The following is a 26589-nucleotide window of genomic DNA, read 5'->3' on the forward strand; positions in this document are numbered from 1 at the left end:
AAGTAATTTGCGAGGGGATCCTTCAAAGTTGCCTGAACATTATGGCGTTGCTCTGATTTCTTCAACCAACCATCCATGAAGATAAGTCAGTCTCCGCATCGATCAAGTCATGGATGCAGATGTAGAAATAAAAATGTGGCATGCGGTCCTCTTAGTCAATAGTCAGTAGCAGTTCTTCATTTGTGGCCTCTTGTTTGGGGCAAAGTCTTACCATAGACTATGTGTATAAGCCAACCGTCTAATTTGAGATTAAGCATGGATCGTCTGCATTGTGCGGATGACACTGCAAAGTTTGTGTAGCTATAGATAGCCATCATCAAGAGATGGACGATCATCAAACAAAGTAGCCTACCAACATATACCATATCATACATGACGCATGTTGTTTGATGGTCGTCCTTGTTCCGATAGCAGCCATCCCGAAATACCAGCACTCTGCAGTGCAGTTCGTGCACTGCAAAGAATCCTGAGGGATTCTATAAGCCTACACTGGGTATCAGGGCTTTTCTACCTACTCTTTGCACTCGCCTCCCGAAACCCCATCATATCTATGAATTTTCCGCCGCAATGAAAAAAGCCAGGTTTGGTGCCTATCGGTTTTCAGTTAAATACAAGGATGGCATGAGCAATTGAGCATTCCATTAGGCTTCCTCCACTTGCCAAAGTTGTAATTTTGTACCTTGTGCATGTTGGGTTGATTGCATTACCTAGAGGCAGTTTCCGACTCAATCCTGGCTAACTATATCCCATGTTATGGCTATCACACCATATGATGGCAACGTTGGGCTCTCAAGCCCTTATCTCTTTCTCCCCTCCTGAGAAGTTTAGCCTAACATTAAGTAGGGCCATGTATACCAGAACACTCTCGACCTAATTATAATCATATTCAATTAGTTGTGCCCTAATTATCTTAAGCCAACTTTACAAGTTCTCATCACGGAGCATCCTTATTCAATATCTCCTACAATGTCATTTCATGTTTTTCTTTTATAAATTAAGATATCTATATTTATTGGAGCTTTTTTAGATCTTCCTCAGTTGATTCCATGTCACCTCATCTGATACAACACGCCAACTAAGTTAAGAAAAAAAAGCCAAATTTCGAAGCGTCTGACTTAAGGGATAAATTGATTGTTAGCCACAACTTAGAATGGAGGAGAGATCCATTCAATGTGGGTCATGATTTTTATTCGTACCCATCAGCTATCCTTATCTCATCATCTGCCGTGCGAGTCTTGCAAACTTCGCTATCCAATTCATGACATGACTCCGTTTCCGTACTCATCTCACCTGATGGGAATCAAGCCAATTCTTTGGCCTAGAATTGGCCAGAATTTCGAAGCAAATTACTCTCCAAACTAAATGCAAACCACGATGCATGTTTATTTCAAATTAACTCAATCATTTGAAGGAGCCGATATCACGGATAAGGTTGCCCCCCTATTCAATTTTGATGAGCGCCGAATCAAATAGCTTTTACTAATGCCAATCCAAAGCAGATGAATAGAGACAGCTCAAGTGACAAGTCTATTCAATTGACTACCCTGACCCACGTCAACTGACTTCCCTGATTTCACCATCCCTTAAGTCACTCTCCACATCTATTTTATCCTGGATTGAAGAAGATAAAAGGTGGCAGGCCCCCTTTCCTTGATTTTTTTTTTAAAAAAAAATAATGTACCAGAAGATGAGCCTGATAATGTGGCACAATCGGATTCATCTAGATCACAACTGATATGGCAATTGAGATATATTCTGTAACTCCTTGATATTATCAGGCCACGTCAATTCTAACCGATCCGAGAGTTAGACCGAATAATTGTAAGTGACTGACCTCTGAGATCAGACATCGTTCGATGTATTGGATGAAGTCTTATAGTTTGGCTGGATAACTATTCAGCTTGGCGATTATCCCGAGCCGACCTGAGTTCCTTTATGTCGATCAGCAAGTTCAACACTTACATCATGCTGAAAGTTTAGATTATAATGATGGCCCTCGATAGTCACAGTGCATACTAGACAGCTACACAACATGATTTTAGGTGGTTATAGCGTATCTTGAGATAGTTACAATATAATTCTGGACGGTTACTACACATCTCTCAACAGTTATCATACGATATTAGTTTGTTACAACATAACCTTCATGTGATATCGGATCCCATTGCTATATATAGATCCAAAACTTTTGCATAAAAAAAACCCATTTTCCGAATACTGCTCAAGTTCCGTCTCTTTCCTATACCAAATACTTTTTTTTTTATTTAAGTATAGGAGAGCCCGACTGAAACCAACTTCAACAAGTTCTATGATATATTGCTATTTTGCAAACTGCTATGAAATGTTGTTATTTTGGAAATCGATGGAGGCGCTCCATGTCAGCAATTTGGAGATCAACAGCAATAGGAAGGAAAACCATCCAAAATTTAATTATCCAGTCGAATCCCCCTGGTGCACCACCTATGACTCAAAACCATCAATAACAGCTCCTCATCTTTGGCCCCTGAGTTCTGTATCAATTGCTGCGAGATTTAGGATTCCAAGCAGAAGTTATGTATCAATAATGCCTAGACTCCATGGAGCCGCAGAGACTTGAGGCAGGAGGAAGCCCATCTTCTAATTTTAAACCAAAGCAGGAGGAACCTCCTCCTCCATTCCAAGCAGGAGGATCCCCCTAGACCCCATCAACCAGCTAAAAAGTAGACCAGCCCAATAATATTCAACCACATCATCTGATTTTCCACTGAACAAAATAAAAAATAATAATAATAAAGCTACGAACTCCATTCTCTTCCCTCCGCCATGGATTCCGACGATACATTCGAATATGAAATCCAGTCCCGGAAATACAACATTCCACTTTCCTTCCTCGCTCCTAGAATGGCTCAAGGGTTCGACGCCTGAAGAACATTACCACCAACACCCCTGCACCCTCTTTCTCTGCCTCTCTCTTTTTGTGTCTCTTCTCTCCCACGGCTCCGGCAGAAAGATCCCCAACCATTCTTACCCCTTCTTTCCCTCCTTAGAGGAACCTTGAGTTATTGATCGGAGCTCATCAAGAACGCCAAGCCCTCCTCTTCCACTTATTGTACAAGCCCCATGCATTCACACAATTAGAGGATTAATTCAATCCTCCATTGGAGATTTGAGTAGGGTTCGGGATCAAGACGGGGGCGATGCAATGCATGCAGTCTAGGCAGCACTGATAGACCCACCCTTCTTCTCTCAAAATCCCAACCTACCCCAGATCGCCACTTTTCCCATTTCTTTGCTCCCTTCGTTGCCGGGAGGCGTGGCAGCGGAGCATCGCCGGCGAGGGGGCGGTCACAACTGGTCATCATCCTCGTCGATGATATCGAATTCGTCAATGCAGTCATCAACTACAGTGTTGAAGACATCGTTGTCGGTGTCGTCGAGGAGGGCATAAGATTGGAGGAGGAACCGTCGAGATAAAGAAGCCCTAGGGAAGGGGTAGGAAGAGAGGCTGGAGTGGAGGATAAAGAAGGAGAGGAGCAGGAAGAGGAGGGCGAAGTGGTGACAACGATTCAGCTGACGCCTTGGGTGGCGAAGAAACGGGCCATGTCGACCATTGGGATCGTGAGGCCAGGGCTCGTCAGGGGGAAGAAGAGCATGGAGAGGACGCCGGCGGAGGTGGAGACTCGCCGGTGGAGGCCGTGGTAGTCGGAGCCCTCGAGCCGTTCTAGGAGGGAGGAGGGATCGTCATCGAAATCCATGGTGGAGGGAGGGGAAGGAAATGGGTTTCGTTTCTCTCTTTTTTTTTTCAAAAAAAATATTTTTTTATAATTTATTTGATAAAAAAAAATTAGATGATGTGGCAGGATATTATTGGTCTAGTATCCAACTAAGTTGGTAGACTCCGCCTACCTAATAATTTCGCGTTAAAGGTGCCGCTTTTTTTTTGGCTTTCCAACGCCATGAGCTGCCTCCAAGACTCCCTTTACCCCAGCCGACGTCTTGCAGCTTCTGCATGTTGGTGGTGGGCAAGGTTAGGCAACAGGTAGTTTCAGACCGGTCCTTACAGGGGTTATCTCGGCCCAAGGTAAAGTTATCCCGGTCATGTTTGAGTTCTTGAAACAGAGTGCAGGATGTTTTGAATTTAGAACCAGACTTGAGAGGAAAGCAGCGTATCGATACAGGACTCATTGTAACTTGTCAGAAAAAGTTCTTTTTTTTTCTTTTGCTAAAGAAAAAGTTCTTTCAACGTTCAAAAATAGAGTACCACGAAAATTCTTTTGCTATCATCTGAGGATCCGGTTGGCTCGCAAGCAATTGGCTAAGCTCCGCAAATTCTTTTCCTCTTTCAGTCATAAGCTGTTAGGTATTTTCTAAAATGTTAAATACACTCCTATTTCGACCGCACTCATATTTTTTAAAATTTTTTGCTATTAGAAAAATTGACATTTTAAGTCCTTATTGATCAATTTTTCTTTTGTTATGACTATTTATAATTTTATTTTTTTTACATCTTTTTCATTTATGTTTTATATTCTGCAACAATTCAAGGCCTTAACCAAAATAACTAGTCGAAATATATTATTCAAGTTTCTCGATCTATAGGATCCCACTATTTAGTCCCACATTGGCTGAGTTGTTACATACTTAATAGAGTTTTTTTTTTGGGCTCGTTTGGTTCGCGGGAAGGATTTTTCCTCCTAGGAATATGATTCCTGGGAATCATATTCCTAGGAAGAGAATACCTAGGAAAGTATTTTTGGCATGTTTGGTTAACCATTGGAAAATGACAAATTTTCAAAGTGCTTATGTTTGGTTGACCATTCACTTTCCTAGGAAAGTTATGTATAATTCCTATTATGCCCCTAATAAAAATTAGTTCTTTAATGCCTCTTTAATGCTTCTTTAATGTTGAAGGGTCTTTTTGGGAAAAAATAAAAAAGGAGTGATTCCCACCTCATGGGAAAGTAACTTTCCCATGTTTCTCATGGGAAAGACTTTTCCATGAAATGTGGGAATCATATTCCCATGGGAATACAACTTTCCCATCTCTCTCCTTTGAAAACTCCAACCAAACAAGAGGCATTTCATTACTTTTCCGTTGACCACACTTTCCCCCCTCCTTTTCCTGCGAACCAAACGAGCCTTTTGTATTTTTGTATGGTTTCAACTCATCTGATTTAATTTTTCAGCACCATACCATCATTTGGTGAAAGATTTAAGCAGGCTTGACGCCTTGTGTATGTAGAAAATATTGCTACAGAGGGAGGTCCCTATTTTCAAACTAATTAGAGGAGATCTGGGACTAGCGAACTCGAGTGGAAGCAGCGTCACGTATGACGCCACGTGCACACGTCCTTCACGAAGCTGTGGACTTGTTTCAGGAAACACCTAGGCGTTTACAACTGATCCCCGCACCGCTGAGGCCAACCCTTTTGTCGCCTCGATCTCCTCCGTTCCCGTTCCCGCAAACTCTACCCTAATTCGACGAGCAGATCGATTCCTCTATGATTTCGAGGCCTCATCCCCTCCTCCTCCTCTTCTCCTCCCCCTCGTCCCATGTGCAAGACCCGACGCGCCGCCGCGGCCTCCGATCCCAAGCCCAGGCGGTCGTCCCGCTCCTCCGCCAGCTTCCCGGTCACCGACTCCGGTAGCTACCGCCACGCCACCACCTCGTCCATCACCTCCTCGTGGGCCGTCTCCGCCGACTCCAAGGCCTCCTCCTCCGCCTCTCTCGCCGCCATCCGCGACTCCCTCCCGGAGACCCCCACACTCTACCCCTTCTCCGAGATCAGCGCCGCCACCAACAACTTCCTTGCCCGCCACCTCGCCTCCGCCTCTTCCTCCTCCTCCTGGCGATGCTCCCTTCGCGGCAAGGACGCTGTCATCTTCCAGCGCCCCTTCCGCGGCGACCCCGCCGGCCTCCCCGCCCGCCTCGCCGCCGTCTGCAAGAGCCACCACAGCAGCCTCGTCCGCCTCCTCGGCGTCTCCCTCGCCGGCGACCACATCTACCTCGTCTACGAGTACTCCCCCGGCGCCACTCTCGCGGCGTGCCTCCGCAACCCCCGCAACCCCAATTTCACCCCTCTCTCCTCCTGGATGTCTCGCATCCAGGTCGCTGCCGACCTCGCCCAGGGTCTCGACTACATCCACCACCACTCCGGCGTCATCCACAATCGGATCAAGAGCTCCACCGTCCTCGTCACCGAGCCCCATTTCCGCGCCAAGTTCTGCTACTTCGGCGCCGCGGACCTCGCCGGCGAGGTCCCCGCTACGACCAGCGCCGAAGACAAGGAGGAGGCGGCGGGGGAGATCTCTCCCTCGTCCCCTCCGTCTCGCAAGATGAAAAGATCGGGCAGCCGCCGGATGAAGATCGAGGGGTCTAGGGGGTACATGGCGCCGGAGCTGCTCGCCGGCGGGGACATCTCGCGGCGGTCCGACGTGTACGCCCTCGGCGTTGTGCTCCTGGAGCTCCTCTCCGGCGACGAGCCGCTCAAGTACCGGTTCGACGAGGAACAGAAGGACTTGCACAGGGTCTCCCTCATCGAGACGGCAAGGAAGACCATCTGGACGGAAGAGGACTCCACCGAGCAGGATCGGCGTTGGAGGGTGCGGCGGTGGGTGGACCGGAGGCTGCGGGACTCGTACCCGGTGGAGGCGGCGGAGGATCTGATGCGGGTGGCGCTGCGGTGTGTGGAGCCGGATGCGGCGTTTCGGCCGGACATGACGTGGGTGGCCGGAAAAGTATCCAAAATCTTCTTGGACTCCAAGGCGTGGGAGGAGACGGTTAGGCTTCCGGCGGACTTCTCGGTGTCCATAGCTCCGCGGTGAGGATTAGCGTCGGAGACCGCGGTGGTGGCCATGGATATTGACGGGAGTCACGCGACCGGACGAATTCCCCCAATTTTTTATGTTGGTATTTTTGTAATTTTGTGTTCATAGGATTAATTGTACCCTGGAAGAGCAGAGAGCTGACAAAAGGTTACACTGATAAGAATTTTTTTGATATGTTTATGATTTAATTAATTGACATGTGATCGGCCACATCATTACCATCTAATAAAAATTGCGTTCATCAAAGCAGGTTCCTAAAGCCAGTCTCAACCTAAACGAAAACCGAATCGGAAACCTAATGGGCCAGCCTTTAATTTCCGGATTCCCAGTTGGGCCCAGTTTACTAATTGCCAACAAGAACATGGGAAGATGTAGGCTGAGGCCTTCAATTAAGCAAGCCCAATTTGGACGACAAGTAGTTGATGGCCCAAACCCGGCTCGAACTACTTGAATTCTCTAAAGAATTCATGACACAAAATATCTGGGGATCGATCTCATGACTGCATCTTGAGTATAGAGAACTTTCTTTCTTTCTTCTTCTCTTTTTTTTTTTTGTTCCTCGAGCAAGAAATCAGGGGGAAAAAAAGATCTGTATTTTGTTTAAAAAAGACCATTTGGGCGGTTTGTATGTACTTATTATTTTTAAAATAGATCTGCATATATATGGCAGCGGGGAAACAAAAGAAAAAGATAATTTTAAAAAATATATCTAGGTTATGGATTTGCCATTGGCTTGTACATCACGCGGTGTCATAGCTGGGCGTACCGTGGGTTTGTGGGTGTCACACCAACACAAGTGGATGGGAAAGCTCCGGATGGAGGTGTTTGGGCGTCACACCAGCACAAGTGGATGGGAAAGCTCCGGGGGGAGGGAGGGAGAAATAAAGAGGAATGGGATGCAGGTGTTTGGGTGTCGCACCAACACATGTGAATGGTACGTAGAACCGGGATTAAGCAGGATGGCGGTTGTTTTTAGATGCTGATGCCTTTTTTTTTTTTTTTAACTTTTTTGAGGCCAATCATACATTTGAGAAATAGGTACCTCTCTTTTGTCACCATGATGCATTGTGTATAACACCAATAACATCTTATCGATTTTATTTTCAAGATAGGTGATATGGTTGCTATCCGCAGTAGTATAGAGCCCTATGATGTAAAAGCTAGAGCTCAAGTTGGACATTTTTTTTTCTGGGTAGAAAAAAAGGGGTAGGGGGGAGGAAGGGACAAGTCCGCCCCCGCGTAGCTACCCTCACTGAGCGCCCGCTCCGCCAGGAGAGTGTTCGATGCGGGCAGAAGCTCAAGTTGGACATTCAGTTTAGTTTTTTTACTTGGGTTGGACCAAGGAAGTATTGGAGGAGAGTTGAAGCTAGGTATCCCCACTTCTCACCTCCGTCTTGTAGCCCAAAATCATCATCAACATATCTTATTCGTTAATTTCTCAAATAAAAATATTTTTGTTTTGAAGTAGTTGGACAGGAACCGCAAGTGGTGATGATAACAAGACCCGGGACGTGATAGCTGAAGAAGATGTTCTCCGACATCCGATTCTCCCCGTAACGAATGACAAAATGGAAAACAATTAGATTCTCGAATTCCAGCCCTCACCCATCCCTAAACACGGTGAAGTTAGTAGGTCAATCAATAATTCATCCAGAAAAAGGCGAGGAGAGAGGAGCCTGTGATCCCTCGGATGGCAAGCCATGCATGTTTCCCAGCCTCACGTCACTACAGTAACCTTAGCCCACGCCTACTAAAAGCTATAATTATATATCACATCTAATGCATCAACGATGGGCCACTCGCATCCACTTGTCAAGGACTTTCTTAAGCATGTGATGATGGAGGGAGATTCTTGGGCGGCGGATTACAAATATTATACATAGCAAGTATATTTACGTGCCTTGAAATTGTTATTTCATAAAAGGTGATAATCGACTATGCTATGGGTCATCTTACACAGCTATAATTTTTTTTGTTTTATATTCAACGAAGAAGTGTGTCACGCCTCAAACTCAGATTACAAACTAAAAGTTACGGCAGCTGCCGCATATTCATAGAAAACTCTCTTCATGAGCATGCAAGATATCTTATCATGATATCATAATCAGATAATAGCAATAATTTAAATAATATCGTTCAAATTCTAATTAAATAATACAATTAAAAGTCTTACAAAATCAAAAATATTTCAAAATCTTGCAACTATTCTAAAACAAAATATAGTCTAAATAAAGATGTCAAAATTTTGTCAGTAATTGCACTTCTGTGATCAATCCCCGAGTCGAACTAATTCTTTGGATATGTAAAAATAGTAAGAAATCGTATAATGAGCTACACGGTGCAATAAAAAATAAATACTTTAATTAGACAATTCATATAATAACATAAAATATAAATACAAATTACGATGAATCAGTATAAAGACATAATCAATTTCGTTTCGAAACACAAATTCATTTAAAATCCCTATATTTCAAATATTCGCATACGCAATCATAAATCTGATTCGAAACAAATAACATTCAACTCAACGGCCTTAAACTATGGCTATACTTATATCCTATGGTTAGGCCAGAAACAGAATCACAATCATACCTTATGGAGTGTGCCAAAATACTGCACTTATACCCTATAGAGTGGGCTAGAATATCGCACTTATATCTCGCAGAATGGGCTATAATACAAGATTTATACTCTGTGATGGGGCCAGAAGTAGAACCAATGAGCTTAATAATAGTCAGAGCGCTAATGTATAACCTCCAATTGACAGAGTACAAAATATAGTGAGGCCGAGAGTTCAAATCTGATACATATCAAAATTCTTCTTATAAAATAATATATATATCATAATCCAATCAAAATATGCATATACAATGTAGATCAGTAAAAAATATAATAATAATCTGAAAAATATTATTTTGAATTACATATCTATTTTTCATTAGAAATACCATCTCATAAAATTCATAAATCATATATAAACCAATTAACAATTTTTTTGATACAAAAATAATATTTTATAAATAAAAAATATAGAAAAGGCACATTATTACTTACCTTGCAAATGCAATCCAACTAGTAGATCTAATTAATTCCGAAAATCCTCCTCGAAGCCTAATATTTCAAAATTTTACATTTTATTAGAATTTCATCATCAATTATTTTAAAAATAAAACTTCTAAATTCCAACACCATTATAGGGCTGATTAAACAAGAATGCCTAACATTCAGGTCGGTTTGATCAAGATGATTTCATCGAATAATGCTCGGACTATGGCACATATGGTTCAACAACGACCGAGAGTGATCAAATCTAACAATATTTGGCAAGAATCAGGGTGGGGGTTGACACATTGCCTGATGACCTTGTATCAGGTCCTTCACCTAGGTTGATTCAGAAATCACTAAGAGTTGTACTTACGGAGTTCAATCAACCCTAAAGAGAGAAAGTCTAGATAGAGAGAGAAACTTTGTAGAGAGAGAAGTAAGAAAAAGAAATGGTGGAAAGGAGATAGAAAAGAGAAAAAACAAGCTTCTCTCTCTACCAAGGAAGATGAAGGGAAGGATGTGGCTACAATTGATGCTATGGGTCAAGGACTCATGGCCGAGCAACAGACGGCCAACAGCGACTAAACCATGAGAAACAGGGATTTCAACCTTTTAAATCACGAAATCAAGGTGTTCCGATAGTAGAAACTGGAGCCAAGGCTACAACCTGCTGCGGAGGAACAGAGGGAAGCCTCAATGAGAAGAACTGTCGGTGGAACATGCCGGAATCAAAATAAAAAAAAAAAGAAGAGCTTGCTTTCCGCAAAAAGGAGAAACTGCAGCTTTGCCACTTCTCATCCAAATTTCGGTGATCATCAGCCAAAATCAAGCTTTCAAGGATTTCTTCCCCGGCTTTCGGCGACAGTGGGCCACGGTGGTGGCGCTGACACAGTCGACAATTGCGGAAGAAATCGAAAAGAAATCCTGCGACTAAACTCCAATTGGGACTGGCTTTCTAGCGAGGAAGGGTGGGGTGGAGCTTATATAGAGCGGATACTAGGGTTTCCTAGTCTTCGGTAGAATTCGAGGAGGAGGAGGACCATCGTGCTTAACAAGGGTGGTTCTTTTTCGGACGGGCCTTCGAATGCTGGGCCGGGTTAACAGGCCGGCCTAGTGAGGCTAGGCCTCACAAAATACCTTTAACTGGCGATATTTATTTATTATTATTTTTTTGGTAGAAACCTAGTAAATTTGTTAAGGTGGAACTCGTAGCTAGGTGTCTTCGAAAGATATAAATTTACTCGCACACTAAGAGGGGGAAATAAGATCATTAACCGAGTTTGGCAAACTTGACTATAAGTGAAAATTTTCCAAAATAGTTATGGTGCGAGGTCAAAAACTCTTGCCTTCAACGCATGAGGAATGCCCTAAAAATTGTAGTGTAAGCTAACCATACATGTATGATAATTTTTTTTTTCTTTAGATAAATCTAATGATTTAAATTAAATGAGAGAAAATACGTCCACAAGAATCAGAAAATAAGATGTTACAAAAGTGTATAGGAAGATCAGTCAAGGATGCCTATAAAGTAGATCCCATGTGATTCGCCGCATTATTCTTGTGCCATAGGGAAGCCACAATTGTCGGATTTCTAACTATGATGTTTAAGATGCAATTGAACATCAATCTGATGAATCGAAGTGAACCGAGTCTTTGAGATCGGTTTCAAATAGTTCTGATAGGCGGCCGGCTTAGCTTTGGTTTTATGAAACCGATTTATACATAACTCTAGTGATATACTTATTACATGTAGTTTTCTATAATGTCTGTTGTGTCACATATATATAAATAATCTGATTGCAGGGCCGTATGTATTTCCCCGGTGCTGCCCGAGCTCTGAACTGAAATCTAAATAATTAGCAAGCATAGCTCTTGTTTAAGGAGCAAGTACCGGAGGAGTGCACCAATAACTGCAGGTCTCCGCAGGCATGGATGTTCCTCTCACGTGAGCTGACTGCTTTACAATGACCTTCGTCAAAGATCAATGCATCCAAAACCGAGCAAAGGATGCCGGACGTCCCACTCGAGGGCCCTTGGGAAGCACAAACTCTTCCACAAATCTTTAATCTAAGCATCGTTTTCTCGTCTAATGTTATTTCCGGGAAGAGGAACTGTCCGGTTTGACGCGACCGTACCCTGATGCCCAGAACGAATTTTATGCATTTCCGGGCACCATTAAGCCTTCATTCTTTAATAAGAGCTGCTTCAAGCCTTCTTTAACAGAAGGATAATCCCGGTGTGTGCATGTGTGTGTGTTTTGAAGCTTGAAGAGCAGAGTTTTCCAAATGGAAGAAGTAATATTCTAATATTCTGCTTCTAAAGTTGAAGGCATTTTCATTTTGTTTGGATTAGAAAAATAGGCAAGCCAGCGGGATAAGAAAATAAAATAGCTGCATGAATGACCAGCCATGGAGTTAGAAAAGCTTAGGTCAATTGTCTGCAATAATTAAAAGGTAAATTCCCATCATCCAGGTCGACGCTTACTCTGAATTGATCATATTATTCCTGTATAATAATGAAGTAGGAGAATCAAACATGGTGGGGACTATGAGGATAAGAATCGAATGATATAGGCCGGTTTGATTTTTTTTTAAGGTCGCATGGGTTGATTAACTTGACAGACAACACTTCTTGTTATTTTATAAATACATCTGCATCAGCAAAGCCCTTTATGAGTTTGCTGTTAGATCCTTACTTTACGAAGTATCATCGAGTTATAAAACGTCAGATATGCTCTTCTGTTGCACTAGTCTTGAAACTCGATCAACTCTGGACAATAGAAAATCATCGGTACATTCAATATTTTGCTAAGATGGCAGTGTACAAATATACTTTATGGGTTGTGGATCAACTTTCATAAACAATTATTCACCGATATTTATTCCTAGCATATCGTTACATGTATACATGCATGGAAACTGTGATATTCCTCTTTCCTGAACAGTTGATGTGCTTTGTAAATGTGAATCGAACAAGTTAAAAATCATGGCTAAAGCAAGTGAAATACTTTATCACTATAACTGATTTGAATGGCAAAATCAACATGCACTCCATAATGACCGAGATTCTGATTATTATACATAACATAAGGTGGAGTTTTGTTAGGATCCTTGCAAGATGTATATGCAAATTCATATCAATTTTGTACTAAGTAGATTTTAGGTATCTATATAAGATTAATAAATCTAAATAATACATTAGGCTAGTTTCTTTTGGTGAGATCGTAGATTGCGACATATGGTATCAAAGCGGGCCGGGTTATATTTATATAAATAAAAAAACACTACGATATAGATCTATTTATGTTGATCATTAACTAATTGTAGACTTTTAGCTTAACGAGGATATTGGAGATTAAATTGAATGAATATATAAGAACTCGTGCAAACGTATGCTCAGCTCCATATCAGTTATGTACTAAGTAAATTTTGGTACTTATATAAGATCAAAGAATCTAAATGGTATTTTTTGGCTCTTTTTTTTTAACTAAGATTCTGAATTGTTATAATTCTTTCTTCCAAAAAAAAAAAAAACATGATTCATTAGATGCTATAATCCAGCACTCACCTACTGTGATGAATCTTTCTTTAAGAATAATAATAAAAAAAGTTTAAGATGAAGAATCTTAATGCATGGGTAAGAAATTTTTGGCTTCATTAAAGAAGAGTGAACTACAAATGTGGACATTACAAGAATGCACGCCATTGAAGTTCTCACAGTTGAAGTCCTGACCCGAAATCGAATCACTGTTACAGACTGGAGTGAACTCAAAAAGTACACCATTCTTTTCCAAGAGGGTAAAACAAAATACCAACACAAAGTAAGTCAGAACTGGGTGCAGATGTTAAAAAACAAAGAAAGAAAGCCTTCCTCCTTAAATGCCTCCCACAGCAGAGAGAGAGAGAGAGAGGAACGGATGCGAGTTATCTCATATGAATGCCGCCCAATCCCACCCTGTCCCTATTGGTCGGACCACGTAACGCTACATGGGCCCCGGAAGACCACCGGACCGTGTCCCATCTTCGATGTCTCCTTTCATCAGATGACAACACGCATAAGATCGCGGCCGTCCAATCACGATTGGACGGGCGACTAGCTTGAAACCCTCCATTCAAGAAGGTCGCGACAAGCTACTCGCATTAAAAGGTCCGTCTTCAATCTCGGCCGTCCAATCAGGTAAGCACCATTGATTGGGCGGCTGATACACACTGATGGGTTGCGGTGGAGGTTCCTGTTGGGGTTCATTCAATGCACAGACATAGTTGGATGTCAGATTACAGAATCTGCTGTAGCTGCGGGATCTCGCCCTTTAACTTAAAATCACGCGGCTCACATTCCGAGGCACGCGTATCCGAATCATTGCAACCCACACGCAATTTAATGCAATTATCTCCCTTTAATTGCCCCAACCCCACCATCCTAATTTAAGTAACTCTAATTCCCCAATTTTCTCGATTTCCGAGATATTTCCGTGAGTTACTCTCTGACGGAAGATTTCTTTGCAGGTCTTACCAAATTCTTCAGTAGAAATTGAGGCTGGTTGTAAACCAACGACCGTTAACTAGTAATGTACGACAGAAAGCGACTGAAGGAGGTTATGCAGTAATTATTTGGTATAATTATCAGTGCGATGGATTAGAGACAATTATATAACATAAACAGTAAAATGAGGGAGAGTAGGGCCTTCCCTAGAAGTAGGCTTTTTTTTGTTTTTTTTTTGCCGTTCATCATTTTAGAAATTTTTTTAGACCCATTTTTATCTATTTTTCTATGTTCATACAAAATTAGTATGAGTTGTTGAGATAAAAAAATATATCATATATATTTATATCAAATTAAAAAAATAATTATAAATTGGGCTAAAACTTATTATTTAATAATCGTTTTACTTTTTAGGAACAATAATAAGTATATTATAGTCATTGCTGAAGTAATTTTTTTTACTTGATTTTAATAAATTATTAAAATAAAAAAAGAGAAAGAGAAGAAATAAAAGAAAGTCCGTACGTGGAGCAGGCCTGATGGCACCGGCGTCATCGGTAATCGGCAAAACCATTCCCTCCCGCCTCAAGCAAAAGATCTGGCGGTAGCCGGAGGAAACAACAAAAAGCCCGCGTGGGTTCTGGTGACCGCCCCGGTAATCCCGGTGCCAGTCCTGACGTCACCTTCTCCCCCGACACCGTACGGCCACTCGAACTCCCCCACGAGACACGGCGTCCTCCAACCATTCCCTGAATGCCACGTCACCGAAAACTGCCACCACGACAGCGATCAGTGGCAGTTGCGTCAATCCAGTAGACTGCGAGGGGCGGTTCGCATATACCTCATTTCGTAAGCAGCCAGTGGCACGGGGCCGTAATAATTACTTTCTGACATGCCCTTTTCCGGAATGCGGTTCCGCTTTGTTTCCGGTCCTTTATAAACGAGGACGGAGAAAAGGAAGCGAAATTTATATGAAAAAGAAAGGAAGCAGAGTTTTTTGTACGAAAAAGAGGGAGCGAAATTTTCCAGGCGGCACTCACGCTGTAAAACGTAACGGCGAAGCTATCGGAAGCCGTAACTCTCCGACGAAACCCGGCCGACGCGAGGTAAGTGGTTTTTTTTCTTCCCTTTCAACGAGTTTCTCGAAATCCCGTAGGTTTTCTCGTTCCGCTCGCTCCGTCATCGGCGATCGGATTTGGTAGATCGCAATCTTATCCGTTGATTCGTTCAATAATTGTGATTGTCGAGAGGAACAATACACCGTCACTTGGGAACATATACTTAACGGCACGGATGCCTTTGCCGTTAACCGTTACGGCGAATTATATGGGGGGCTTGGAAGAAAGAAGGATAACTTTGGGGTTCCCTCAAAATTTTTTCGTTTCGGTCTAGCTTTTCCTTTATCGAAAAGGCGGTTTATTCTCCGCGTTTTGCTCTGTGGTTCGTGCTGTCCACCCATTCCGCGGCATCCCTTCCCTCCACGGCGGTAAAAACCAACAGGATGGAACCAGAAAGAAATACCGTACCTGGTAAATATTTTTGCATGCCCGAGGTATAAGATGTATAAAATAAAAGGGAATACGAGACTATTTAATTACTGTTATACGTAGAAGTTTTTTTTTTTTTTTTTACTGAGGGTTATAGGTGGAAGATGGATGGAGATGGAGACAGTGAGGACCCGAGAAGGGAGTTTGGTTTGCTTTCTCTATCTACTGCCTTTTTCTTGGGCATATTTTATACATTTTATGTAGGCCTAGGTTATGGCATAACCTTCACGCTTCTACTGGTGGCCTCTCTGCCTCCTCTCTCCGGCGATTCATCTTCTCTCCTTGCTTGAAATCCTCGCAGCTTCTTTTCCAGCATGCTTCTTCGTTTGTTTGTTGTTTACATGAACATCTCGATGCTACTTCTCACAGAAGAAAACTGATGTCTGCATCATCTAAAATTATCGCGAGCCTACCAAAAGAGCTGCTGCTGGAAGATCAACACACATGAATTTGATCGCTGCTCGGCATGAACAGCTTGAGGCCGGAGCTCCACGTCGCTCAACAAAGCCGCCGCGAAAAGCTCCGGGTTCAGCACAGCCCGTGCCCGCCCGCCGCCCATCGCGAATTTCCCGGAACGAACACTCGAAATTCCGATCCAATCCCGGATCTCGCCCAGGTCCGGGACGTCTACGACCCGGCGTCCGCCATGCTGGACTTGTCAGCCCGCGCCCATAATTTACCGTTGGCCGGCGCGGAAGCATCCATGATCGGGCCGCTGCCGTCAAGCTTTCATGAAGCGTCCGGGAGCCTCGCCCGTGCCGGCGATCCCCCGAGCCCGTGCCTCTGGCGAGGGCAGCCGAACTGCGACTGGATCGTTCCGAGCTTTGTCGCTGCCGGCGGCAGTGGAGCTCCGGATATGATTACAAACCCTTTGGTCTCACCCGGTGTTTGCCACCCGAAGTCCGGCTTCTCGGGGTGTCGGGACGCATCCAGCGAGCTTTCGAGCCAAGAGAGCCACCAACAGCAGTATGGGGACTTGCACTTCCCCTCTTCCCAATTCTACCATCACGCTCTCCAAGGGGTGGTCACCTCCTCTCCCTCCACCGCGGGCAACCATGGCCACGAATTGGCCTCTATTCTCCAACCCTCAAGCGTTCGCGAGCCCGGCCAGCCGTGCTCGTGGGTCGACGGTGGAAATGAACTGCTTCTGCTGCTGCCCAGTTACGGTGAGCAGCCGAACACGGTGTGGGCGAGTCGTCCGCCTGCGCAATGGAACGCGGAAGGAGGTTTTGCACGGGGTAAGGCTGCAGAGGAATTTAATACCGTTGGAAGCGAGGGAGGGACGCAAGGTCTGTCGCTATCCCTCAACCCGGTGGCGGATCTCCCTGTGGCGCAGTTGGGAGAGAGGTTTGGACTTCCAAATGAAGCCGGGCACTCCTGCCCGCACCCCAAGTTCTCGATCTGTGATAGAGGTTATGGGGTGTCGCTTCAAGGCATCGTGAGCTCGTCGGTGGATGCTCGGAGGGGCGCGGGGCCGCTCGGGCCTTTTACGGGATACGCCACGATTCTGAAGAGCTCCAAGTTCTTGAAGCCGGCTCAGCAGCTGATGGATGAATTTTGTGGCTCTTCGACGGGGCCCAAGCTTCTCGAGTATCGTGATGAGGGTGGGGGGAGTTGCCAGATCGCGAGTGCCGATCATGGTGATTCACAGGTCGGTGAGAAGGAGAATACTGGGAGGGGAGGGAATCCGGCGGTGTCGTCGTCTTCGTTGCATAGTTCGATGGAAGGCGGTGGTGAAGCCGGTGCGAGTGGGGAGGCTTCTCAAATTCATAGCCCCGAGATCCAGCAGAAGAAAGCGAAACTCTTGTACATGCTGGAAGAGGTTAGTCTTATAAGAGATGAGAATGCTTGCACTATGTGCGCTGACAGTATTTACTGCATGGTAATTATTGTTAATTTCCTACTTAATTTGTCTGTTAGAAGTAAGCTTAATTCTTTTTGCATGTCAAATCATAGGCTTTATGCTCCACTTTTCATTGTTGCAGCGGTATATGAAGCGTTTTCTATAGTGCTTAGGACTCTTCATTGATATGCTGTGGCAGATGACTTTGCATTACTATTCATGTCCCCAAATTGAAGGATGATATGAATGTCTTCAGAGGCAGATTGCTGTCGCTTAATTGGAATGATCATTTTTGAGATACCTTAATTAATTAAGCAGCATGTAGTTTATTGATCTAAAACGATTTGGTTCCCACTTTAATGACCACCATACTATGGAGCTTTTACTTAATCTTTCAGGTTGAGTTGATGCGTAGGTTTTTTTTCTTTCTGTGGCGGGGACACAATCCATGTTGTAGCAACCCTAGGGATCAATTTTTTCTAAAACTAATAGAGGCAGTCATCTTTTTTGTTCTCTTCCATGCCTCATAAATTGATAAATGACCTGTAAATGTGAGTTAATCCTTTCCCAAAAGTATGTTAGATGAACAGTGTTAAAGTGGTCGACGGGTTCTCCCAATTTTACAAAGAAAAAAAAAGAAAACAATAAAAAATATTGTTGAACTTTAGTGAGTGATATATATGTATGGATATACATAGAGGTCTATTTGAATTTAGATACAACCATAGATGTAAGTATGTGTTAGGCCAAGTGTATTTTAAGATGTGCTGTTGATTATTTGATTCCTGCAATTCTCTTAGTTTTTTCAATGTGTCCAGTCTTTGCTTTCTTTCACTCTATGGCCTCTTCAATTGATAGCCTGGTCATTTATTTTGGGTAGCATATATGTTTATTACCTACAAAAATTTAGATTTTTCAAATGTTACCACGCATATGCCGTAATTTAGTTATAAGTTGGGTAAAGAAAAATTTGGAACAAATATGATTAACTTTCAAAAGGGTATGTGAACCGTGTTTAGAATTATAATACAGTTATTTGTTTCACTTCTTCAGGAAAATAAGATTTTTGTATGTTTTGTCTTGTGCTCCTAGACCACAAGGACCTTTACAATCTGTGTATCTCATCATTTACTTTAGTTTGTCAATTTGATGAATAGGGCATACTTTCTTCTTTTTCATGGTGTTTAGTCCATTGTTCAACTATCCGAGCTCTTCCACTCTCGGAGCAACTCTTTTGCTAATTAGGTATATGGTTCTACATCAGTCACATTATTCTTGAATATCTTGTTGATGATATCTTGTACCTTTTCCCTTTTATCTTAAATTTTTAATCCAATGTAAATCCTTAAACTCCTCAGTTCGGTATCATTAAGTTCTCTCATGCTGTGTTCAGTCCTTGTATACATCCCAACTTTCACTATTAGAATTAGGCTTTTCAAAAGTTTTTGGCAAACATGTGATCCTCCATAAGCCTTCAGTCAAATTCTGAAACAATTTTTAGAGCCTTTGTTTAAAGTTCCGCCAGTTAATTTCCAGCAAGCCTCCATTTTTTGCAGTTTAAGCTAATATATATCTTAAGGCAGAAGCATTCAAGCGAGTAGATATTTTTTGCCTTCTCACAGCCATAAGCTCCACCAGATCTGAATATTAATTTTTCCATACCCATATACTATGTTTATGGGAATTCTAATAAAACTTCGAGTAATGCAATTTTTTAGTTGCTTTAATGCTCAGCACTACAATTGTGGCACTTAACTATTTCAAAGAGAACAAGGCTGTAACTTTTTAGCTGCCATATTACAAATGAACCGTTTCAAATTTGACCCTGATGCAGTCCAATTTTTCTGTCTTGCAAATGGTTTTGATATTTTAATTATTAGTTAGAAGAGCTCTAGAAAGATATTGCAATGCAAACTTAATACAGCATGCATTTTATGAAGGCGACACCAGATGAGGACCTTGTAGCGTTGATTAGTGAAGATGGCTTCACAATGCAAACTCAATAATGGGGCGAAAGAGTTTCCTTGATGGGGTCTTTTTAAAAATTTCATTATTTATTTTTTAGACTGGAGTTTGTTCATCGTTAAGATTATAAATCGTGGTTTATCCTTGCTTGGAAATATATAAGCATGTCTCTCTTTGGGACATGAACTATCTTTTCTTATACATGGAGCATGATGGTTGTTATCTCAATGTAGATTTATATATTTTCTTATCCATGCAGCCTGTCTTAAGCATGATGAAGATGACTGATGTAGTTCAATCGGAGTAGCAACTGCAAAATAATCAATTTTTACATAGCTAGAAAAAAGGAAGTGCACACCAGAAGCTAAATTTTCAAAACTTCACTTTTGTGGGATCTCACAATTTTTTTTTTTTACGCTGCAACTGTATTATAAGACATGAAGGTAGACAAGAAATCACATTTTGCCATTGCATATTTATGATTATTAAAATAGTACGGGCATTCATTTGACATATGAATAACTTTGGAAATAATAGAAAATCCAAAGAAGTGATAAAACTCAAAACTGCACTTACGGTACCATACCATCAAACTGACTTTTTTTGTTTCTTGGAAGCATCTTGACCTTTCAGTTTTAGGATTCTGATAGCATCATTAAATTGTTTATGCTTCTAGAGAAGCTTAAAGCTGTGTTGAAATTCTTTAGTGATCAAATGTTGTAATTGCTATTGCGACCGATTGTTTTAAGTTATTGATTAAAGATAACTGAATTTGCATGCCATTCTTCTGAAACAAAATTTGTGACTGTATTTCTTAATATAAAGACCTTTCTAGCAAGCAAGGTTGCCATCTCAAAAGGTTATTTGACTTTATGTTCTTCAATTTTGCATCTCCAAAGTGAACACATGATGCCGTGCTAAGAATAATAGATATTCAAGCTGGCTTTCTGTGAAATTTAATGTATTTTACATAGGTCGGGTGGAAGATATGAGATAGCTATTTATGTTCGCCATGAGATTAATTAGTTAAGTGAGCAATGTGTCCCTTTTTAGGTACCTCAACTTCTTTGTGCTCTATGGTTACTGAAGAAGTTTGTTCCTATGAAAAGATTATTAGAGTAAAAGCTCCAAAAATTTATTTTCATGAACGAAAATTAAATTATTGATGTGAAGTTGTACCAGACAGGCCTTATAAATGCTGGGTACAGTGTCCGTCATTTATGCTTGCCTTTTCTTAGTAAGTCACCAGAGATATGAGCTGACAACTTGGCATTTCTGATGCAAGTTGATGAGCTAAGTGCAAATTTATATGGCATGGTGAAATTGTACTTGGTCCAGTCAAACCCCAGTAACAAAATATCGACTTGACCGTTGTACCATGTAATGACATTTGAAAGCTGGGTACATTCTGTTGTATGGTTTGACAATTGAAATTGAAATTTGTTTTAACAGTTTATGCATTCAAGTTTTTTGCCCGTGGTGTGAGAAATGCTTCAGCAAGAATTTGCTATGATAAAGTATAAATAATCTCCACAGGTTAGGTTTTGAAATTTATCATGAATTCCGAACCTTTTACATAGGAGTGGTATTTGGCCCTTTGCTCCAGTCAGTAGTTCAGAAAATGATTTTTACTCCAGGTTTCACTAGTATTTTTACTTGTAAAGTTAGTAACAAAGGTGGAAAAAATATAAAGCCATGCTTGTTTTTTCGAGTTCTAAGTATGACATGGCGCATTCAATATTGTATTTTGTTCCATATTAGATTGGAACAAAGCCTAAAATGATCTAATATTCGTTATGAATTGACTATGGTTGGTTTACCAATGATGATAGTGAGTGTTCAAAAAAAATTAAAACAAAAAGGGGCTTTTGATGATGCAATAGAGCATGCTTGTTCATATTGTAGTCAACCAGTTTTTGCATAACTTTTCATGGTTACTTTTGAAAAATTTTGCATGAAGTACTGGTCTCATATACACTTCTGATCTCTTGACTGATTCCAGTTCTTCAGTGTAACTTAAAAATTAAAATATCAATTCAAATCTCTTGAAATTTCTTGCAGTAATGATCTATTAAATAAAATGCTGTTATTAGAGATGGTAAGTTTTGGTTCACCAGTATTGTTTGTTAATGTGCTAAATTTTCATGGTGTAAGGTTGATTGCCATCATGTGGGTGATTTATCTTGCGATGCAAAAGCATGTAGCTAAATGTAACCCTCTTTATCATGTGATATCTTTTTCATTGGGGGCAGAGAATTTAAAACATTGATTTCATCTATTTTTGGGCGCTGGTGAATCTGGTAAGGGCGCTAGTTAACTTATCCTCGTTTGTTTACTTATTCTAACAACAAAACATTAGCAATTTAGTATGCAGTTTAAATGGAATGGTTAATATCTCAAGTTGCTAGTAGAATATGCCTAGAAAATTTGTTAATTTTTAAAATGGGCATGGCTGAGTTGAGAATGCTGGTTTGGTTACATGGAGAAGTGGGTAAGACAGACATAGACAAGACAGCAGTAATGGAAGATGGCTGATGTTTGCTCTGGAAACTGAAAAAGGAAAAAGAGAAAGTCCTGGGATGTAAGCTTATGAATTGCATTAGCAGAGGTGGAATTGATGGAGAATTAACTGGTATAATATTGTCTTCTGCCCTGGAGACGAGAAGAGACGCACTTGTTGTAGAAGATTAGGTATACCTGGAAGTATGTGAAAAGATAATATTGTCATAATGAAAGCTGGCTGGAGGTTCTAAAGATCGGTTTTCTTTGAATGAAAATTTGCTCTTAAGGTCATGAATGACAAAGAAGCATTTATAACTATGGTAGAGATAAAATGTGAGGTAGCTGCCATGATTTGCTCAAAAAAGATAATGGTAGAGATGATAAATCATAGCGACTATTGGTTCTTGTTAGATTTCACTGTGCTCATGCTTGTATGTTAATAACTTTTTAGTGAAAATATCCGAGATGTTTTTATGATACTTAGCGTAAGCTTGCTTAACATAGTTATGATTTTTTAAGGAAATTTATAGTTATGCTTTATGACTATGCTTTCATTTGTATCATAAACACGTTGCTTGCAATACTTTGGAGAACCAGAGAAGTTTACATCTCAAGATGCCAATCAAACTTTATAGTTTGATTGAAATTTGCTCGTAAAGGATTTCTTGGTTGATCTGCAGGCAGTTGCAGAATGTAAGAGGACTAAACTGTGTTTCGAAATATTTTGTTCCACTGGTCAACTGTATCGTATATGGTTCTTAAGATGCCATGCAGATCATCATGTCAGCTCTATTGTTATTGTTGATTGGAATATTTAATCTCCTTTATCTTATAATATTTGAGATAGTGACGACATGTGGTGCTGGTCAAAATCTATATGGTGTTTCAATTATTTATATTTTTGGGAGCTCCTGCATGCATATTTAATGTGGAGTTGCGCCCGCGCGCTTTCTCTCTCTCTCTCATGCGCACTATTATTGTTATCTTGAGCTGCAAAATGCATTGCAATCAGTTGATGCAATTAATTTAGAATCTAACTGGCTTAGACACGCTATTCAATTTTTTGTGAAGGTATGCAGACGGTACAAGCAATACCACCAACAAGTGCAAATGGTGGTCACTGCTTTTGAATCTGTAGCAGGCCTCAGATCTGCTACACCCTATGCTTCATTAGCCCTCAAGACTGTCTCAAAGCACTTCCGGTGCATAAGAAATGCTATATCCGATCAGCTCCGACACATAAGCAAAGTTCTGGGCGAGGAGCTCATGTCATCACCCAGTTCGAGTAGAGGTGAAATGACGCCAAAGTTGAAACACATCAATCAGAGCGTCCTCGAGCAAAAGGCAGGTGAGAACAGCTTAGGTTTTGTGGGTCAGAATCAGCCTGTGTGGAGGCCTCAGAGAGGCCTACCGGAGCGTGCTGTGGCTGTTTTGAGGGCCTGGTTGTTTGATCATTTCCTTCATCCGTGAGTCACTCCACTGACTGTTAATGTCTTCTTCATTCATTCCTTCTACTCTTCTTACGTCTATTATTACCTTGCTATGTAACTAATTTCATTCTCTTGATGAAATCTGTGGGGGGGCTACTTTGCCCTCCCTTGTTTCAAAAAGAAAGAAAGAAAAAAAGAGAAATGTTAATATCGCATCGTTTTGTAAATTTTTGATTTTTCTGTTGCTTCCTTTGGTTCACCCATATGCTATTACCATATACTATTACTATCATCAATGCTTGCATGGTGTTTTGGGTGGGAAAGAGACAGCTCATTGTATGTTCGGTGTCTCCAGGTACCCGACGGATACGGACAAGCACATGTTAGCGACCCAAACTGGCCTGTCACGGAACCAGGTAACTCTCTCAGAGCCGATCCTTCTCTCTTGTGAATACTGTTAGGTGGGCGAGATGAATGAATCCCAGCACTGATGTCACCTGCAACCAGCTTCGGAGCTGGCTGAGTTGGAGGGTTGGTCTACTTGTATTGCAGGTCTAGGTTTTAATCCAATGGGAAAGGTTGGATGTTATAAATTTTTAGCCTGGAATTTTGAAGGTCTGATGAAGTTAGGGTGAGTTCGATTCTGTTTCCCCGCCTACCTAGGTTTTACTGAATTTGGTTTGATCCATTGAATCAATCTAGGTTTATGGCAGGAAATGGGACCCGGACTTCATTCATGGCAGGAAATGTGCCACTTTTTGGCCCGACTTAATTTATGACTGTAAACTGCTTGTCTGACCCATGGCTGTTGTTAAGTTGGTTTGATTCACAACACACGTGAGGAGCCAGGATATAGGAGTCAAACTCTGACAAGTGTCGACTCTGGCAGCTGCTGTTGGTCTGGTCAAAGTTTGACGCATAAAATCCAATGTGGACAAAACCTGACACATGAAAACCTTGCATGTATGGGGAAGAGGGGACTGGGACTCGGTGTACTGTTCATGCTTTGCTACTTTGTGATGGGGGCAGGACCTTAATCAGAGTGTTGGGCTACGGACTCATCATCTGATAGAGCATGGATCCTTTGTGGCCCTCACCATGCAGCTCTCTTGTGGCCAATACCATCAGAGGCCTGCATGGGAGAGACCAGACGCATTTAAATTTCATCAGTGCTGATGTAATTTGCATATCGTAGTTCTTAGTTTCGCATCATCGACATGGTCTCTGCAGCACAAATGAGCAACCATGCATTCACCCTTATGGCTGCAAGGTGCAGGCTGGGGTGGCTTCACTCTGATAATGTGACAGAATTCCTTCTCTGACACCTGCTTACATTTCCCTTTCATCTGGTGCTTCACCTTCGTGCAGGTTTCCAACTGGTTCATTAATGCTCGGGTACGGCTATGGAAGCCAATGGTTGAAGAGATCCACATGCTTGAAACCAAAGGAATGAAAGGAGCGGACCTCAACTCTGGCAACAGAAACGATGCTAACAAGCTGCCCATGGATGATGCAGGGCGACCTTCTAACGAGCAAAGGCCAGAATCCGGGTGTAGCAGGCCATTGCATTGTTCCTCTATGGAGCCTCTTTTGAATGATGAGGGTTCCCGGAGTATGGAGCAGTGGCATTACGAGAAGCGATCAAGGATTGACGAGTGTGGGATGCAGACGAGCATGGATGGGAACTTGATAAGCTTCGGAACGTACCAGAGTGCTATGGATATTGGAGGACTTGGAGCGGTGTCTCTCACGCTGGGCCTCAGGCAAGAGGGCGGACAGCAGCAGCAGCAGCAGCAGCAGCAGCAGATGAGGCACTTTGGAAGTCAGATGCTGCGTGACTTTGTGGGTTGAGTGATCTTTGTTGGAATTGTTCTGTTGCGAGTGCTAGAGATGTGCTGGGGAGCAGCTATTGGCAATGTTAGTGGAGATATGAAGATGTGAGCGCGTACAAAGACTAGTTTTCAGAAAAGGGGTGACAATTGTATTGTAGGATGGGGGAAAGGTCCATTGTATGATTTGTAATGCTGCTATTCGTTTGAAGTTTTGGTGGTTTACAAATACTCTCTGATTTAGTGCTGTTGTAAGATTCTGTTGTCTTCTGTCCTCTCGCCCTTAAGCTTGCGGGTGCTTTCGTGCATGAAACTATATTTGACACGGTTGTCCTAGAGAATGGTAACTTTGGGGCGATACAACCGTATGGTTGGATTGTAATCAGCTGCGTACGTATGTTGAAGCTGATAATCCTCCAGAGCTCCGCTCAACTTGTCTTTCCATGCTTAAGCCCGTCTTCGAACATAGAAAGGGGTTTTTAAAAAAAATAATTGATGTGTTTTGTCCTGTTAATATGGTTACTCTAATCCAATGTGCCATGTTTCCTTGTGGAAAGTCTGCAGGGAAAAATTTAACTCAAATTAACAGCCTACGATTCATGCGGACCTTGTATCACAATCCTTAGGGATCATCTGCGCTGTTGTCGCCAGACCCTGCCATTTTGCCATTCAGACCGAGCCGGCCTCCCTTCAGTCCCATGTAGTTCTGGTCAACATTAAATAAGCAGGGGGCAGGGGCCCCGGTTTGTTTTTTTAAAGTTCATCGCAGGCTTTGGGAAACCTGGCTTCACGCCGGGCTTGGGCTAAGATGGGCCTGGGGCGGTCCGTTTCTTGGGTTGTGTTCCAGTGAATATCTTTTGAGGCTGGCTTTAGGCTCAGCTCAGGAGTCAGGCCTGGGTTTATGCTCGCTTCATCACACCAGGCCTCGGCTAAGATGACTTGACCTGGGCTTGCTCCATCTAGCAGATCAATTCACAAACAGGGTTAATTAATTATCTCTGAAATCTGAATGGAGGGTCAGAGAAAAGGGAATTCCATTATGAGAGCGAACCCAGTTCTTGCAATAAAATTTTTTCGGTGGATGCATTTGTTCTTGCTCTGCTTGGTACTCAAGACAGCCGAAAGCCATTGGCAAC

The 26589-nt window shown here is 42.1% G+C and overlaps 2 protein-coding genes across 4 annotated transcripts; both read left to right on the top strand.

The window, feature by feature from the left end:
• The first annotated feature begins 5532 nt into the window (after positions 1–5532).
• On the top strand, positions 5533–6804 carry LOC103707015 (lysM domain receptor-like kinase 3). Its single transcript, XM_008791342.4, has one exon. The coding sequence runs from the start codon at positions 5533–5535 to the stop codon at positions 6802–6804; it is 1272 nt and encodes a 423-aa protein (XP_008789564.2).
• An 8522-nt stretch (positions 6805–15326) lies between these two features.
• Positions 15327–25727, top strand: LOC103707016 (BEL1-like homeodomain protein 9). 3 transcript variants are annotated; one of them, XM_008791345.4, is made up of 5 exons: positions 15327–15443; positions 16254–17766; positions 23266–23660; positions 23980–24040; positions 24993–25727. In XM_008791345.4, the coding sequence occupies exons 2-5, from the start codon at positions 16351–16353 to the stop codon at positions 25473–25475; spliced, it is 2355 nt and encodes a 784-aa protein (XP_008789567.2). In that variant the 5' UTR covers positions 15327–15443; positions 16254–16350; the 3' UTR covers positions 25476–25727. The 3 variants fall into 3 exon arrangements, with proteins under 3 accessions (XP_008789567.2, XP_038971268.1, XP_008789568.2); XM_039115340.1 differs by lacking the exon at positions 15327–15443 and having other exon boundaries at positions 15985–17766; XM_008791346.4 differs by lacking the exon at positions 15327–15443 and having other exon boundaries at positions 15990–17706.
• The last annotated feature ends 862 nt before the right edge of the window (positions 25728–26589 follow it).

Source organism: Phoenix dactylifera, chromosome 18, assembly GCF_009389715.1.
Source record: "Phoenix dactylifera cultivar Barhee BC4 chromosome 18, palm_55x_up_171113_PBpolish2nd_filt_p, whole genome shotgun sequence".
NCBI classification, from domain to species: domain Eukaryota; kingdom Viridiplantae; phylum Streptophyta; class Magnoliopsida; order Arecales; family Arecaceae; genus Phoenix; species Phoenix dactylifera.

Coding starts and splice junctions, on each gene's coding strand:
- LOC103707015 (XM_008791342.4), top strand. CDS start 5,533: ATGTGCAAGACCCGACGCGCCGCCGCGGCCTCCGATCCCAAGCCCAGG.
- LOC103707016 (XM_008791345.4), top strand. CDS start 16,351: ATGAACAGCTTGAGGCCGGAGCTCCACGTCGCTCAACAAAGCCGCCGC. Junction 17,767..23,265: donor CTGACAGTATTTACTGCATG/GTAATTATTGTT, acceptor TTTTTTGTGAAG/GTATGCAGACGGTACAAGCA. Junction 23,661..23,979: donor TTTGATCATTTCCTTCATCC/GTGAGTCACTCC, acceptor CGGTGTCTCCAG/GTACCCGACGGATACGGACA.